Source organism: Panthera onca, chromosome B3, assembly GCF_046562875.1.
Source record: "Panthera onca isolate mPanOnc1 chromosome B3, mPanOnc1 haplotype 2, whole genome shotgun sequence".
NCBI lineage: Eukaryota > Metazoa > Chordata > Mammalia > Carnivora > Felidae > Panthera > Panthera onca.
In genome coordinates this window covers 52,537,889-52,553,365 of record NC_138344.1, presented here as the reverse complement: position 1 = coordinate 52,553,365, position 15,477 = coordinate 52,537,889, and the positions used below count along the sequence as shown (strand labels likewise).

At 36.3% G+C, this 15,477-nt stretch overlaps 1 protein-coding gene across 5 annotated transcripts in view; it reads right to left on the bottom strand.

Annotated features, from left to right (window-relative positions):
- Positions 1 to 15,477, bottom strand: part of DMXL2 (Dmx like 2) — a 152,659-nt gene that overhangs the window by 79,950 nt on the left and 57,232 nt on the right. For all 5 annotated transcript variants that reach the window (XM_078448609.2, XM_078448611.2, XM_078448608.2 and 2 more), the window contains 4 exons: positions 10,775 to 10,953; positions 8,695 to 8,878; positions 5,169 to 5,343; positions 188 to 427 (listed from right to left, as the gene is read on the bottom strand). In XM_078448609.2, the coding sequence (XP_078304735.1) occupies positions 188 to 427; positions 5,169 to 5,343; positions 8,695 to 8,878; positions 10,775 to 10,953 (778 nt within the window). The remainder of the gene's footprint in view (positions 1 to 187; positions 428 to 5,168; positions 5,344 to 8,694; positions 8,879 to 10,774; positions 10,954 to 15,477) is intronic.

Below are 15,477 nucleotides of genomic sequence, written 5' to 3'. Positions count from 1 at the left end.
ACATTACTCAAAGCAATATATGTATAGCAAAGCATACAGAGCTAGATAGCAGATAGTCAGTAAATATTAATGGAATGAACAGAAAAGTAAAAAAAGAAGAGCAGGAAGGAAGGATTATAAGCTAAAAGTGGTATCACACAAAGCTGTTAACTTGCCAAAAAGAAAAATCTGAAGATGGAATACTAACCATGGTCTAGTTTCATATGCAAACCCCTCTCTCTTTCCTCCTGTGAACGTTCCTCATCTTCTCTATCTCCTTCGTCACTTTCATGATCTACCTGCTTCTCAGAAAGTTTTCGTAATTGCTGCATAAATACTTCAGTAGATGATGTAAAATGAAACTCCTTGTTGTTTAACCAATGAACCACAAAGCCCCCATTTCCATCATCAATGTTAAATACAGTGCCAACCAAGACATTTGGAATATCTGTGGGGAAAAAAGGTAGGATTTCATCATGAATTTTTAATGTCTGTAAAAAGATTACCAAGTACTAATAAAGACTGTTCTATACTTATACTGAAAAGCTGCTAAACAAGTCAACTCTAGTAGGATTTGTAAAAACTTTAATTGAATTTAATGGTAAATGTAAATGCTAAGAATTAATGGCATAGACTTAAATTACTAATGGAATTAAATTACTAACTTAAAAATCAAATATACCAAATGCATGAACCTTTATTAAATCCTGGTTTCAGGATGGAGGAACAAAAAAATAAAACAGAAAAGCAGCCATAAAAGACATTTCTGAAATAACTGAGAATTTAAATTTATTTATTTAATGTTTATTTATTTATTTTGAGAGAAAAATAGAGCTCACATGTGAGTGGGATAACAGCAGAGAGAGAGAGAGAGAGAGAGAGAGAGAGAGAGAGAATCCCAAGCAGGCTCCACACTGTCAGCACAGAGCCCGACGTGGGACTCAAACTAACAAACCATGAGATCATGACATGGGCCAAAATCAAGGGTGGGACGCTTAACCAACTGAGCCACCCAGAAAACCCTAAAGAAATTTAAATTTAAATATGAACTGGGTATTAAAAATTATGGAATTACTTCTAATTTTCTTAGGCATAGTAATGACACTGTAATCATGTGAGAGAATTTCCTTATTATTAGGAGATACTTTCTGAAGTATGTAAGAGTGATGTGCCATAATTCACTTCGAAAAGATTAAGGAAAAATTTCACTCAATATGTCACCCCCCTCTGACATATATATACTGAGAGAATAAAGCAACTGGGGCAAAATATTAGCTGTTATTGTTCTATGTAGAATACATGAGTATTCACTGTACTATTCTTCCAACTTTTCTAAATGTTTGAAACTAAAAAGTTGGAAGAATATAATGCTGAAGAAAAAAGGAAGACAAGCAAATTTCTAAGTACAGCAGGCTTCCTCTATTTGGAGTAACTGAAGTTCACAATATAGATTAGTTCATGTAAAATAGTATAACTTAAAAAATTAATCTCCTTAATCCCAATTCATATTGCAAATAACTGATTCTATAAAAAGCAAAACAAACAAAAACGACAAAAAAAAACCCCCACAAAACACTGTCCCCTATAAAGACATGAAAGTCTAACAATCCACAGGGTGGGGCACCTGGGTGGCTCAGTGTGTTGAGCGTTGAACTCTTGATTTCAGCTAAGGTCATTATCCCAGGGTCATGATCCCCAGGGTGGTGGGATCGAGCCCCACGTCAGGCTCCATGCTGAACATGGAGCCCGCTTAAGATTTATTCTCTCTCAGGACGCCTGGGTGGCTCAGTCAGTTAAGCATCCGACTTGAGTTCAGACCATGATCTCTCAGTTCCTGAGTTTGAGCCTTCCATCAGGCTCTGTGCTGACAGCTCAGAGCCTGGATCCTGCTTCAGATTCTGTGTCTGTGTCTCCCTGTGCCCCTCTCCTGCTCTCTCTCTCTCTCTGTCAAAAATAAATAAACATTAAAAAAAATTTTTTTTTAAAGATTCACTCTCTTCCTCTGCCCTTCTCCCCCGCCATGCTCTAAGAAAATTAAATTAAATTTAAATTTAAAAACAAAAATAAAAGTAAAAATGCACAGGATATTCTGGTAGAGTCCTGTTAATAAATACCAATGTTAAAGAAAGTTTCGGGTTGTTCTATTTTTCTAATTCCTGGATGACAGTCCTGGTCTTCTGATAAAAATGAAATAAATCATATAAAACAGGACTTTTACATTTAGAATACTATAAAACAACACATCCCCTATGTACCTATGTAGTTTTCTTGCTAAAAATGTTTCACCTAAACCTTAACATAAATATTCAGACTGCAAGATGCTATGAAAGATAACAGAGATAACTTCTTTGTGACAGAAGAGATGTTTTTTGACAACTGAGAGGAACTATAGAATTTAAAAGAAATGACAATCAAATGCATAAAATAATAATCTATACCTTAATATGAACTATATATTAAATATAATCTTATCCATGTTCCTTACATGTAATAACAGTATTGCAGTAATGGAGAAAAATCTATTAAAACCAAAAAACACTGCCACCTATTGCAAGCTATTGTGCTCTATTAGAAGACACATTTGAAACATTTAGGTAATGTCATAAAATATTTAGGGCATAAAGAATAACAACAGTGACAACTTTACTTTCAAATGGCTCAGCCAAAAATTAGGGAAGAGGAAGCAAAGATATACATCCATAGCAGAAGGGGAGAGTAAAACCATACAAGATATTAATGGGGTATATGGGTATTCACTGAACTATGCTTTCAGCCTTAACATAAATTCAAAGTTTCCCGAAGGGCGCCTGGGTGGCTCAGTCAGTTAGTTGAGCATCTGACCTTGATTTCAGCTTAGGTCATGATCTGAAGGTTTGTGGGATCGAGCCCCAGGTTGGGCTTTGCACTGAAAGCGTGGAGCTGGCTCGGGATTCTCTCTCTCCCCATCTCTCTCTGTCCCTCACTTGCTCCCACTAGCGCTCTCTCTCTCTCTCAAAATAAACACACTTAAAATAAAAAAAAAAAAGTATCATGAAGAAAGGTGAAGAAGGGGAAGAGTCCTACAATACAAAATTATTTGCATTTAGTAATCAATTTGGTGAAACTAAGTGTTATATTTACATACAGTACCTGTAAATGCATGGTGTTAAATACTTTAACAAAATGATTTTTAAAAGAGTATGTACTAAGTAAAAATGGATAAAACTAGATAAAAGGTGAAGAGTATTTAATAAAGATGCTGAAAGACAAGGTCCAAGGGCTACAAGAACATATCCAGTACCTACACTCAAATAATGTGAGAGAATACCTATTCACAGGGAACAATTCTGTGATCCTATTCCATTTGATTAGGGTAGTATATACAGTTAAAAAGTCATCCTTTCTAATGTGTGTTGAATTTACTGCATACCATCACTAATTGCATTCTATTTGAAGTCAGATCTTCATCACAGTCAATGATTCAAAAAAAATTTTTCAATGTTTATTTTTGAGAGAGAGAGAGAGACAGAGTGCGAATGGGGGACAGTCAGACAGAGAGGGAGACGCAGAATCCAAAGTGGGCTCCAGGCTCCAAGCTGTCAGCACAGAGCCCAACGCAGGGCTTGAACTCACAAACAGTGAGATCAGACCTGAGCTGAAGTCGGCCGCTTAACCAACTGAGCCACCCAGGTGCCCCTACAGTCAATAATTCAAGATAAGTTTCCTTTAAAAAGGTTAAAAATTTACAAATATCTAAAACCAGTAACATTCTGAAAATAAGTTAATATTATAAAGATGATCTTAGAATACAATTAAGATGTGAGATCAGTAAGCAAAATAATGTTTAACCAGCTAGCAAAACACTATCCAAGAGAAATAATGCAAACCACAAATGCAAGGCACATAGGTAATTTTTATTTTAGTAACTGCATTATAAAAGGTAAAAGAAATAAACAATTTTAATATTTTATTTCACCCAATATACATAAAATATTATCATTTCAACAGGTAATCAATATGAAATAAAGATTTTACATTCTTTTATTGTACTAAGTCTTAGAAATCCAGTATGTATTTTACAGCATAACTCTAAATATGGGCTAGCCATAATTCAAGTGCTTAAAGAGCTACACATGGCTAGTGGCTACTGTACTGGACAGCACATATGCAGAGCCACTGTTAAAATGTGGGGGGGAGGGTCCTAAAGATCACCTTTTTTGGAACTGTGTTTACTAAATATCATGTCTATATAACCAGACATTTAAACTCCTCTAGGGCGCCTGGGTGGTTCAGGCAGTTAAACGTTAAGTGTCTGACTTCCATGATCTTACTGTCCATGGGTTTGAGGCCCGTGTCGTGCTCTGTGCTGACAGCTCAGAGCCTGGAGCCTCAGATTCTGTGTATTCCTCTCTCTCTCTGCCCCTCCCCTGTTCACGCTCTGTCTCTCTCTCTCAAAAATAAACATTAAAAAAAAACTTTTAAAAAATAAATTCTGCACTCTGAAGCAATATATCGATTTCCATTCCAATAAAATATGTAACTTTATACAAATGTAGTTAGTTCTACCAGCAATGTAATATGAAATTATCTATGGGCCTTCTCATATGATTTTCATGCACAAAGAAAATAATGCCCTTAAATAGAAGTTTTCAAACATGCTTTGGCCAACACAACTTGCCTCAAAAACACTTCTCAACCTCATAGCAGGAAATGGGCAAAAAGAAAATACCGAGGTTAGAAGAAAAAATATCTTTCCTTAGTGTAGGAGAAGAAAGTCTATGGGAGCAGAAAACAAGATACGCTGAAATATAAAGAAAACTATGTAAAAAATATATTTAGATTAAGTTACAAAGAAGAGTTGAGAAGATTAATAGTGAAAATATAAAAAGCAGGGAAATCACTCCAATTACACTGCTACCACTTGTGCTCCCAGGTTCAACTAAAGCTCGAATTTATGTAGAACCCTTGCTATATACTAGACAAACAGAGGTGTCCCAAAAATACTTATTTGAAGTTGTTTCCTAAGAATCACTTAGTCTCAATTTAAGAAATGGCACTTTATATTATCTTCCTAATGAATTAAGAAGTATTTTTAAAGGAAACATGGAGTATTAACATAAAATATGGGAGTTCTAAAAGTAGTCTCACTTTTCTATTTATTTATCTCATTTCAGCATATTTATAGGAAATAAAGCTTTACTATTACTTACCTGTGGCAGGATTGATGCTTGCTGCAATGTGGAAATGACACAGTGCATTTGCATGGTGGGAAATGTGTCTCTGAACTTCATGTGTTGCCATCTGGTCAGGCATTAATTCTGTGTGAGTTACAAGAACAGAAGACCTCCTCTGTCCTTTTCTTAAATTTTTCAAATGGTGTATTGTCTAAAATAGAAAAATAATTGCTAAATCCAACTCTGAAAAGTCTAATAAATGCTGATCAAAGTATTTTTGATTATTAAGGATTTTATAATTTTCCTCTCTGTAAAATCTGAACACTTTAAAGGAAACTTTCTTAACTTCAACTGAAAAATTCTAATATATTCACCCCAGTTTTTGCAAATATTATAGTACAAGGCAGAATACAAGAGTACAAGGCAAAAATACTCATTATCTATAGAAATTTCTTTTTTTTTTAATTTTTTTTAGTGTTTATTTATTTTTGAGAAAGACAGAGACAGAATGAAAGTGGGTTAGGGGCAGAGAGAGAGGGAGACACAGAATCAGAAGCAGGCTCCAGGTTCTGAGCTGTCAGCACAGAGCCCGATGTGGGGCTCAAACTCACGAACCATGAGATCATGACCTGAGCCAAAGTTGGTCGCTCAACCGACTGAGCCACCCAGGCGCCCCTATCTATAGGAATTTCTATTAAGATCAGGAGTCCCAGGGTGCATGGGTGGCTCAGTTAAGCAGCTGACTAGTGATTTCGGCTAATGTCATGATCTCATGGTTCATGGGATCAAGCCCTGCACCGGGCTCCACAATGACAGCACACAGCCTACTTGGGATTCTCTGTTTCCCTCTCCCTCTTTCCCTCCCTCTGCTAGCACACATGCTCTCTTCTCTCAAAATAAATAAGTAAACATTTTTTAAAGAGAAAAGATTAGGAGTCCCAAGTCTAGGGTTTTCAGGATATCCCACTACTGAGATAAAATTTACTAGTCAAAACAAAACAAAAAAAATTCTGAATCTTCCTATCAGGAAGAAAAGTATTTCTCCCTAAAATTCTCACTTACAAGTACATGGTTACAGGCAAATCATATACAATCCTATTATAAAGAAAAAAAAAAAAATAGAGTACAAAAATACAGAATAAGGAGAATTTACTTAGGTAGGTGTAGCCAGGAAATATCTCACAAAAAGTGTTGACCTATGGGATTTGTTTAAATTGAGGTGTATCTATATGATAAAAATTCTCCACTAGCATCCTCAATCATCTGAACTATTTTATTTTACTTTATTTTTTAAAGTTTATTTTTAGGGGCACCTAAGTGGCTCAGTAGGTTAAGCATCAGACTTTGGCTCAGGTGATGATCTCACAGTTCTTGAGTTCAAACCCCACATCAGGCTCTGTGCTGACAGCTCAGAGCCTGAAGCCTGCTTCAGATTCTGTCTCCCTCTCTCTGCCCCTCCCCCACTCGCACTCTCTCTTTTAAAAATAAATAAAATATTTTTAAAAAATAAAATTTATTTTTATTTATTTTGAGAGAGAGAGTGCAAACAGAGGAGGGGCAGAGAGAGAGAGACAGACAGACAGAATCCCAAGCAGGCTCCTCCCTGTGCAGAGCCTCATATGGGGCTCAAACCCATGAACCACAGTATCATGACCTGAACCGAAATCAAGAGTCAGACGCTTAACTGAATAAGCCTCCCAGGTGCCCCTGAACTTTTTTAAAAAGAAAAGATCTCTACACCATAACCCCAATTCATAGTACTTCCTTATCCTATCACTTACCCAAACCCCAATACCATGATTTACAATAATTTCCAATTCTATTCCTTTGTTCTACACAGTTAAACAAAATGTGGTGTCCTCTCAATTCTTTCTGAATTAAAGTAATATATCTGGTCCTTCCTTTCAATTTCCACAACCTTTACCCCTTTTCATATGAAAAACAGTATCAGGTCTATGGTGTGTCCTCTATCTTATTATTTTAAATTATATTGGCAAGGCTGGTTGATTATTTTCTCCTAGGAACAAAATGTATAATTTAAGTATATAAAGAATTATATAGACCTTGCAATTAGGAGTTTCATATGAAAGGAGGTCAGAAAGCAAGGTAAGCTTATGGATCAGACAATTAAGCTTTTTCTGTTAAAAACAATTTTTAACTATTAATAACATTACTAAAAGGTTGCAAAAATTTGTCAAATTACTCATTACATATGTTTATATTTTTGCTTTTATTTTATGTAGCAATTAGTAATTCAATTTAACACCTGAAAAGCAATATATAAGGTAACATGGAGGTAGATACAAAGATGTCTCAAAGCACTTAGGCTCCAAAAGTTCATCTGTAATTTAAAGATAAAATGTTACATAGGTATATATAAATGACCACAAACATGCAATAAATTAAGTACTTTGTCTTGTTAAATTTCAATAAATATTAAAACAAAATACAACTTTAACTGTTCTGACCTTTTAATTTCATTTATGTTTTGAATTGTGGAAGAAAAAAATGTATAAATACTGCCCAATCACAGATAGTATCAGAAGAAGCCTACTTTATATTAAACTTTTAAGAAGCACATCCTCAGTCTATCAAACCCCAGAAAATATTTCTGCTTGCTAAAACAGCAAAGCATTTTGGCTACACAACCATGAAACTGTTCATGTAAATACAAAATGTAAAAACATAATTAGTAATGTAGAGAGATGCTTATAACACATTAACTATAAAAAAGCAAGTTATAAAACCTTAGTGTATAATATTATCTCAATCTTGTAAATACAAAAAAAATACACATACACACATAACTGGAGTAACTGGATTATAAATTCCACATTTTCTCTAATTTTAAAATAACACATATTCTTTCTATAGTAAAAAGTCACATGGAAAAAGTAAGAAAATGTTAATAATCGAGGTTTGTTTTAATAAATTTCTGGTAATTTTCAAAAATGTGTTTATCTCATTTTTTTTCCTAGTCATAATGGACACAAAGTTTATATTACAAATAATCTAATTTTATAGGAAGCACTTTTATTTCATATATGTTGCATTTAAAAATTAGAAAAATTATTTCACTTTCCTAATATTAAGCCATAAAAATTATAAAGCAATTATACAAAAGTTGACTTGTGTTTAATATCTCACCATCTTTATTCTTAAGAATCAAAATAGGCATTTTTAATTATAACACAAAAGTAAATTTTAATCCTCATAAACAAAAGCAAAACATTTTTTAATTACAACTAATTTCAGAGATCTTTATGCATTTTACTAATCAAAACTGCTTATCCCAATAGATTTTCATATGTGACATGCAAAATGAAAAAATTAAAATTATACTATTCACCTGGACTACATGTTTAAGATCATTACTATTGTGTTGGGCTTTTAAGTGGCATAAAATGAGCAGTCTTACAAGCATAAAACAAATTAGTGAGAATTACTTATTATTAATTTCATCATTACATGTACCATGTGCACTATCTTCATTTTAGCTTATAAATTCCCATTAAACTCACATAACGTCAAAATTTATTTACCATTTTAAATAATACAGTACCTCAAGAGCATGCTGAATTCTGTCTTTGTGTCTTCCAGCATGAGTGAGGTTGCTGGCAACACTAGAAGTGGTAGTCTCACAAATCTGCTCACCCAAAAGACAATCTTCTGGTAATAAGGTTTCTGCCCAGAGTCGGCAGACACCATCATGGCATGAAGTTAATAACACATTACAGACAGAACCTCTAATGACAAAGAGAAAGAAACAAAATCAGCGCCACTGATTAAATGCTATTAATATTTGGTTCTTCACAAATAAAAATAGCATCAGTGCACCAAGAGTAGTTATTTTTCCAGTAATGGTAATGGATTTACACAGGCTATTTCACAGTCTTACCCAATCCCATTTATTACCTGTTCATACCTGCAAGGTGGAAGGCTGAATATAGGGCTGCAATCAGTTACCATAAAATACAAAGAACCTAGCTATCCCTGACACCGTAACTCAATAAAATCATGTCTTGAACAGCTAAGCTAAATGACAGTATAGTATGCTTCCAATTGCTTAGAAATTACAGTGTATGGAGCAAGAGTGGTCAAAGAGCTTGAAATCATACACAGTACACTGTGAATGTGAACACCATAAAAACTAGGAAACAGTCTTGACAAAGGAAACAGATGTTGATGCCCAATTATACACATGCTGCTTGACAACTGAGCTCTGCAGAAATATTAATATCTTCTAAACAAACAAACAGCAAGAGAAAACCTAATCATTGAAAATTACAGAATGACCATATTAAAACATCATTAACTGTAATTAAACTGTATGGCTTATGGGAGTACTTATATCATCTTGTATCATCCTTACCATCTGAAAGATTATAAACAGGTAACAAATGAGCATCTTCAAAATAAAACTTCAAGGATAATAACAATTTCAAACTATAAATCAACTTCCATTAAGTTAAAATAACCAAAAATGTTACAGCATCAAGCAGCTAAAGTGACTTAACTGTTCATTATAAAATAACAAAAAATCACTCTCCCTTTAAAAAAAACATGCTTACACAGAATCTGACTCAAAGGAAGTATTTTGCAAATGTTTTCAATAGATGCAAATAAGCAGAATAAACTTTTTATTTAGATTTCAAAAATGTACGAATTCTCTTGGGGCACTTGGGTGACTCAGTCAGTTAAGCATCCAACTTCAAATCAGGTCATGATCTCACAGTTTCAGTTCGAGCCTCGCAATGGGCTCCGTGCTGACTGCTCAGAGCCTGAAGCCTGCTTCAGATTCTGTGTCTCCTGCTCTCTCTGACTTGCCCCTGTTCATGCTCGCTCTCTCTCTCTCTCTCTCAAAAATAAACATTTTTTAAAAAATGTATGAATTCTCCATTCACTGAACACCTCTATAATGTGTGCTATATTTCCCATCAGGTGTAAACAGTTCACAGATGAAATAACCTTCCTTCAAATATAAATACAGATTTCTAAGCAAGTTGTTTTATAACTATATATATGATACAGGAATCATTTGTATGAGCTGTTCTACAGTTTGTTTAATTTTCTAAATACCTTTCAGAGATGCTGAATAGTGACAAAAATTTATAATATTAAATTCTTTGAGAAGGCTCTGTACATGGCCCTAAGAAAAACCTAGATATTTTATTCACTGTGTATGATATGCTTTCCTACCATGTGTATTACTGACTGTTTACTACCATGTTTTATTTTTCTTCAAAGTGTGCTTTTCTGTTACCTGCAAACATTTCCTTCCTGGAATCTTTTACTACTGCTGCTACCACTAACAATATCAGCTAACACTGCCTAAGCACATACTACGTGCAAACACTTTCAATCAATATTTACATACACTAACACATTGAGTCTCACTACCACTCTCTGAGTTAGGTACTATTACCTACAGAGAAGAAAAGTGAGGTATAGAGAGCTTAAGAAATTTAGGCAAAAGCTCACAAAGCAAATAACAACAACAGGATTTGAATTCAGGCAGTTAACACCCAGAGCCTATGCTCTTCAATTTCACCAGTCAGTGCAGTAAAAAGACCTTTGTTTTCATTATTTTTACAAATACATAAGCAAACAAACCAAAGTTATAGGTAACGCATTTGTCTAACCTGGGCATATACTTGCTAGTTTTACGCCATGAAAAACCTGACACAGCTCGAGGGTGTGCCAAATAAACAAAGGAAAACTGGGTAGACGCCTGTCTCCTTTTCACCTCATGATGATCCTGAGGTATAATTGAGGATTTCCAGCCAGTCATAGGATACCACACTTTCAAAAGACAATCATCCTGCAAAAATATATACGTCAATATAAAATTAATCTGAGTATATAAAACTCAAAACATAAGTGATCTGAAGAAACTTTAAGAATTAAGCTACGTATAAAAATTAACATGTAACCTTTATATAGTGCAAACTCAAATGTAAAATGATTACTCTAAAGAATACTTCTCTTGAAAAATAAATGGGCAGTTTGCTCATTATCAATCTCCTCTGCATAAGGGTGGTTTTCAAATAGAGACTGAAGCCAAATTCCCTCATTTAAATATTCAGGAGTCACAGTAGAGAAGATTCTGAAACCAGATGCCCTTGGATAAGATAAGAAAGGATAAGAACGATGCCATGTCATCAGTCACTGTTATCATCCTTTCCTTTTTGAAGAGATCTGTAAGGGCAAAACCAATCCTTTTTAAATATGAACTGCTTTGGGGTGCCTGGGTGGCTCAGTCGGTTGAGCGTCTGACTTCAGCTCAGGTCATGATCTCACAGTCTGTGGGTTCGAGCCCCACATCTGGCTCTGTGCTGACAGCTTGGAGCCTGCTTCAGATTCTGTGTCTCCCTCTCTCTCTGCCCCTCCCCTGCTCATGCTGTCTCTCTCTGTCTCAAAAATAAATAAAAAACATTTTAAATAAATAAATAAATAAATAAATAAATAAGAACTGCTTCTTAGACTCTAAGTTAGGAATCAGCAACCTTCCCTTGGGCCAGACAGTAAGCTTTGCAGACTACACAACCTCTAATACAGATTCTTTTTTTTTTTCTTACAACTCTTTAAAAATGTAAATACCACAATTTTCTGATCCCCACTCTAAACGAAGTGAAGGCATTTAGGAATCACCTCTATGCCCACTTAATAATATATTTACAAGCGTAACAATAGGCACTAACTTTACCATTTTACTTAGCTCTAAGAATTTTGTTAAAGGCCCAAAAAATTTTCTTATTTAACAGAAACTATTTGCTTTATACTGCTTTATCCTCAATAGTGAATAGAGCCTTAAGGGAAATAATAAAATGATATATAATTCATGCAAAAATCTCACCCTAAGAAACAATGAAATTATGTATTCCTGGAACGTGTGCACAGGTCTAAATACTATCACCTGGACTAGACAAACATTTCTGGTTTTTTACCATCTTGGTACTCATTTTCAATTTATACTGCATAATGTAGATTTCTTTTATTTTATTTTATTTTTTATTTTTATTTATTTTTGAGAGAGAGAGAGAGAGAGACAGAGTGTGAGGAGGGGAGGGGCAGAGAAAGAGGGAGACACAGAATCTGAAACAGGCTCCAGGCTCCGAGCTGTCAGCACAGAGCACAACATGGGGCTCAAAGTCACAAACCGCGAGATCACGACCTGAGCTGAAGTCGGACACTTAACTGACTGAGCCACCCAGGCACCCCTGTATATTTCTACTGAGGTATCATTTATTTGAGTATTTGAATGATACAGCAAATCTCATTAAGTGCTTAGTCTGAGACAAGCACTTAACAATGTACTCGTTCGTTGCTTTCCTCCAAGTACTTTTGTCAACTTAGCATCATTTTCACCTGATCAAATGTACTACATAATCTATAGCAGTGGTTTTAGGCCACATACCATAACAAACACAGAGACACCTCAGAGCCCCCTCAGGATTCATAAAAGGCAGAGCGCCTCCATGAGTAGGTGGCCCCTTTCTCCCATCCCACCAGCATGCCCTCACTCAAATTGAGCAGCCCCACTGTCATCTATTACTGCCTAAAACTAAAACCACAAAAAAGTGAATCAGAAATCATTAACAGAAAGATAGCCAGAAAATTTCCAAATATCTGAAAACTAAACAAAACACTTTTAAATTACAAAGAAATTTTTTAAATATGTTGAACTGAATGAAAAGGATAGCAAAATATCAAAATTTGGGGGATGCAGCTACATTAGTGCTTAAAAGGAAATGTACTGTTTTAAATGCTTATATCAGAAAAGGAGAAAGGTCCCAAATCAATGGTCTAAGCTTCTACTTGAAGCATCATGTAAAGAAGAACAAAGTGGACCCCGAGTAAATAAATGTAATTGTAAGAAAAAATGGAAATCAATGAAATTAAATACAAAGAAAAGCTAGTGAAATCAATGAACCCAAAGCTACTTTTTGAAAATATCAATAAAACTGATAATAATCTATTTAGAGTGATCAAAAATGTTTAGAGAAAAACACAAATTACCATTATCAATCATGAAAGGAGGGACATGATTACAGATCTTATAAAAATTAAAAGAATAATGAGCGAATACTATGAACAATTTTTCCAAATAAATCCAACAATTTAGTCTAAATGGACAAATTTTTTGAATGACAATTTCAAAAATGAACAAAGAAACATAAAACCTGAATAGCTCTACAGCTCTGGATCAATTAAAATTGTTTAATTCAAAATTTGGAACCTTTCACCAAAACAAAAACAGAAACAAAAGAAAAACCCTAAAACTACAACCAAAACTCTAGGCCCATTGATGAATTTTACCAAATTTAGAGAATAAATAGCACCAGTTCTACATAAATTGTTGCATAAAATTGAGAAAAAGGTCTCACAGTATAAAACCAGTATTATTACCCAGATACCAAAACCAAAGACATAAGACAACTTTAAGGAACTATCTTTCATGAATATAGCAAGCCCAATCCAGCAATATATTAAAAACAAAAATCATTATCAAGTGTTTATCTGAGCAAAGTGAATTTAACATTTAAAAATCAATTTTGGAAGATGGCGGCGTAGGAGGACACTGGGCTCACCGGCGTCCTGCTGATCACTTAGATTCCACCTACACCTGCCTAACTAACCCAGAAAACCACCAGAAGACTAGCAGAATGGAGTCTCCGGAGCCAAGCGCAGACGAGAAGCCCACGGAAGAGGGTAGGAAGGGCAGCGAGGCGGTGCGCGCTCCACGGACTGGCGGGAGGGAGCCAGGGCGGAGGGGCAGCCTGCCGGGCAAGCAGAGCCCCCGAGTCTGACTGGCAAAAGGGGAGGGGCCGGACGGAGTGTGTTCCCACAGCAAGCGGGACTTAGCATCTGGGAGGTCATAAGTTAACAGCTCTGCTCGGAAAGCGGGAAGGCTGGAGGATAAAGGGAGGGAGGGTTGCTGAGCCCCGGGACGACAGAGCTCAGTTTGGCGGGTAACAAAGGTGCTCGCCAGCGCCATCTCCCTCGCCCATCCCCTAGCCAAAATCCCAAAGGGAACCAGTTCCTGCCAGGGAACTTCCTTGCTCCACGCAAACACCCAAGGCTGTGCTTCTGCGGACCCACCCCTCTGGCAGCGGGTCTGACTCCCTCCCACTGCCACAGGGCCCCTCCTGAAGTGGATCACCAAAGGAGAAGAGAGCTAAGCCTGCCCCTCCTGCCCCCGTGCACCTTGCCTACCCACCCCAGCTAATACGCCAGATCCCCAGCACCACAAGCCTGGCAGTGTGCAAGTAGCCCAGATGGGCCACGCCACCCCACAGTGAATCCCGCCCCTAGGAGAGGGGAAGAGAAGGCACACACCAGTCTGACTGTGGCCCCAGCAGTGGGCTGGGGGCAGACATCAGGTCTGACTACGGTCCCACCCACCAACTCCAGTTATACACCACAGCACAGGGGAAGTGCCCTGCAGGTCCGCACCATTCCAGGGACTATCCAAAATGACCAAACGGAAGAATTCCCCTCAAAAGAATCTCCAGGAAATAACAACAGCCAATGAACTGATCAAAAGGATTTAAATAATATAACAGAAAGTGAATTTAGAATAATAGTCATAACATTAATCGCTGGGCTTGAAAACAGTATAGAGGACAGCAAAGAATCTCTTGCTACAGAGATCAAGGGACTCAGGAACAGCCAGGAGGAGCTGAAAAACGCTTTAAACGAAATGCAAAATAAAATCGAAACGATGACGGCTCGGATTAAAGACGCAGAGGAGAGAATAGGTGAACTAGAAGATAAAGTTATGGAAAAAGAGGAAGCTGAGAAAAAGAGAGATAAAAAAATCCAGGAGTATGAGGGGAAAATTAGAGAACTAAGTGATAACACTAAAAAGAAATAATATACGCATAATTGGTATCCCAGAGGAGGAAGAGAGAGGGAAAGGTGCTGAAGGTGTACTTGAAGAAATAATAGCTGAGAACTTCCCTGAACTGGGGAAGGAAAAAGGCATTGAAATCCAAGAGGCACAGAGAACTCCCTTCAGACTTAACTTGAATCGATCTTCTGCATGACATAACATAGTGAAACTGGCAAAATACAAGGATAAAGAGAAAATTCTGAAAGCAGCAAGGGATAAACGTGCCCTAACATATAAAGGGAGACCTATAAGACTCGTGACTAATCTCTCTTTTGAAACTTGGCAGGCCAGAAAGGATTGCCACGAGATCTTCAATGTGCTGAACAGAAAAAATATGCAGCCGAGAATCCTTTATCCAGCAAGTCTGTCATTTAGAATAAAAGGAGAGATAAAGGTCTTCCCATATAAACAAAAACTGAAGGAATCTGTCACCACTAAACCAGTCCTACA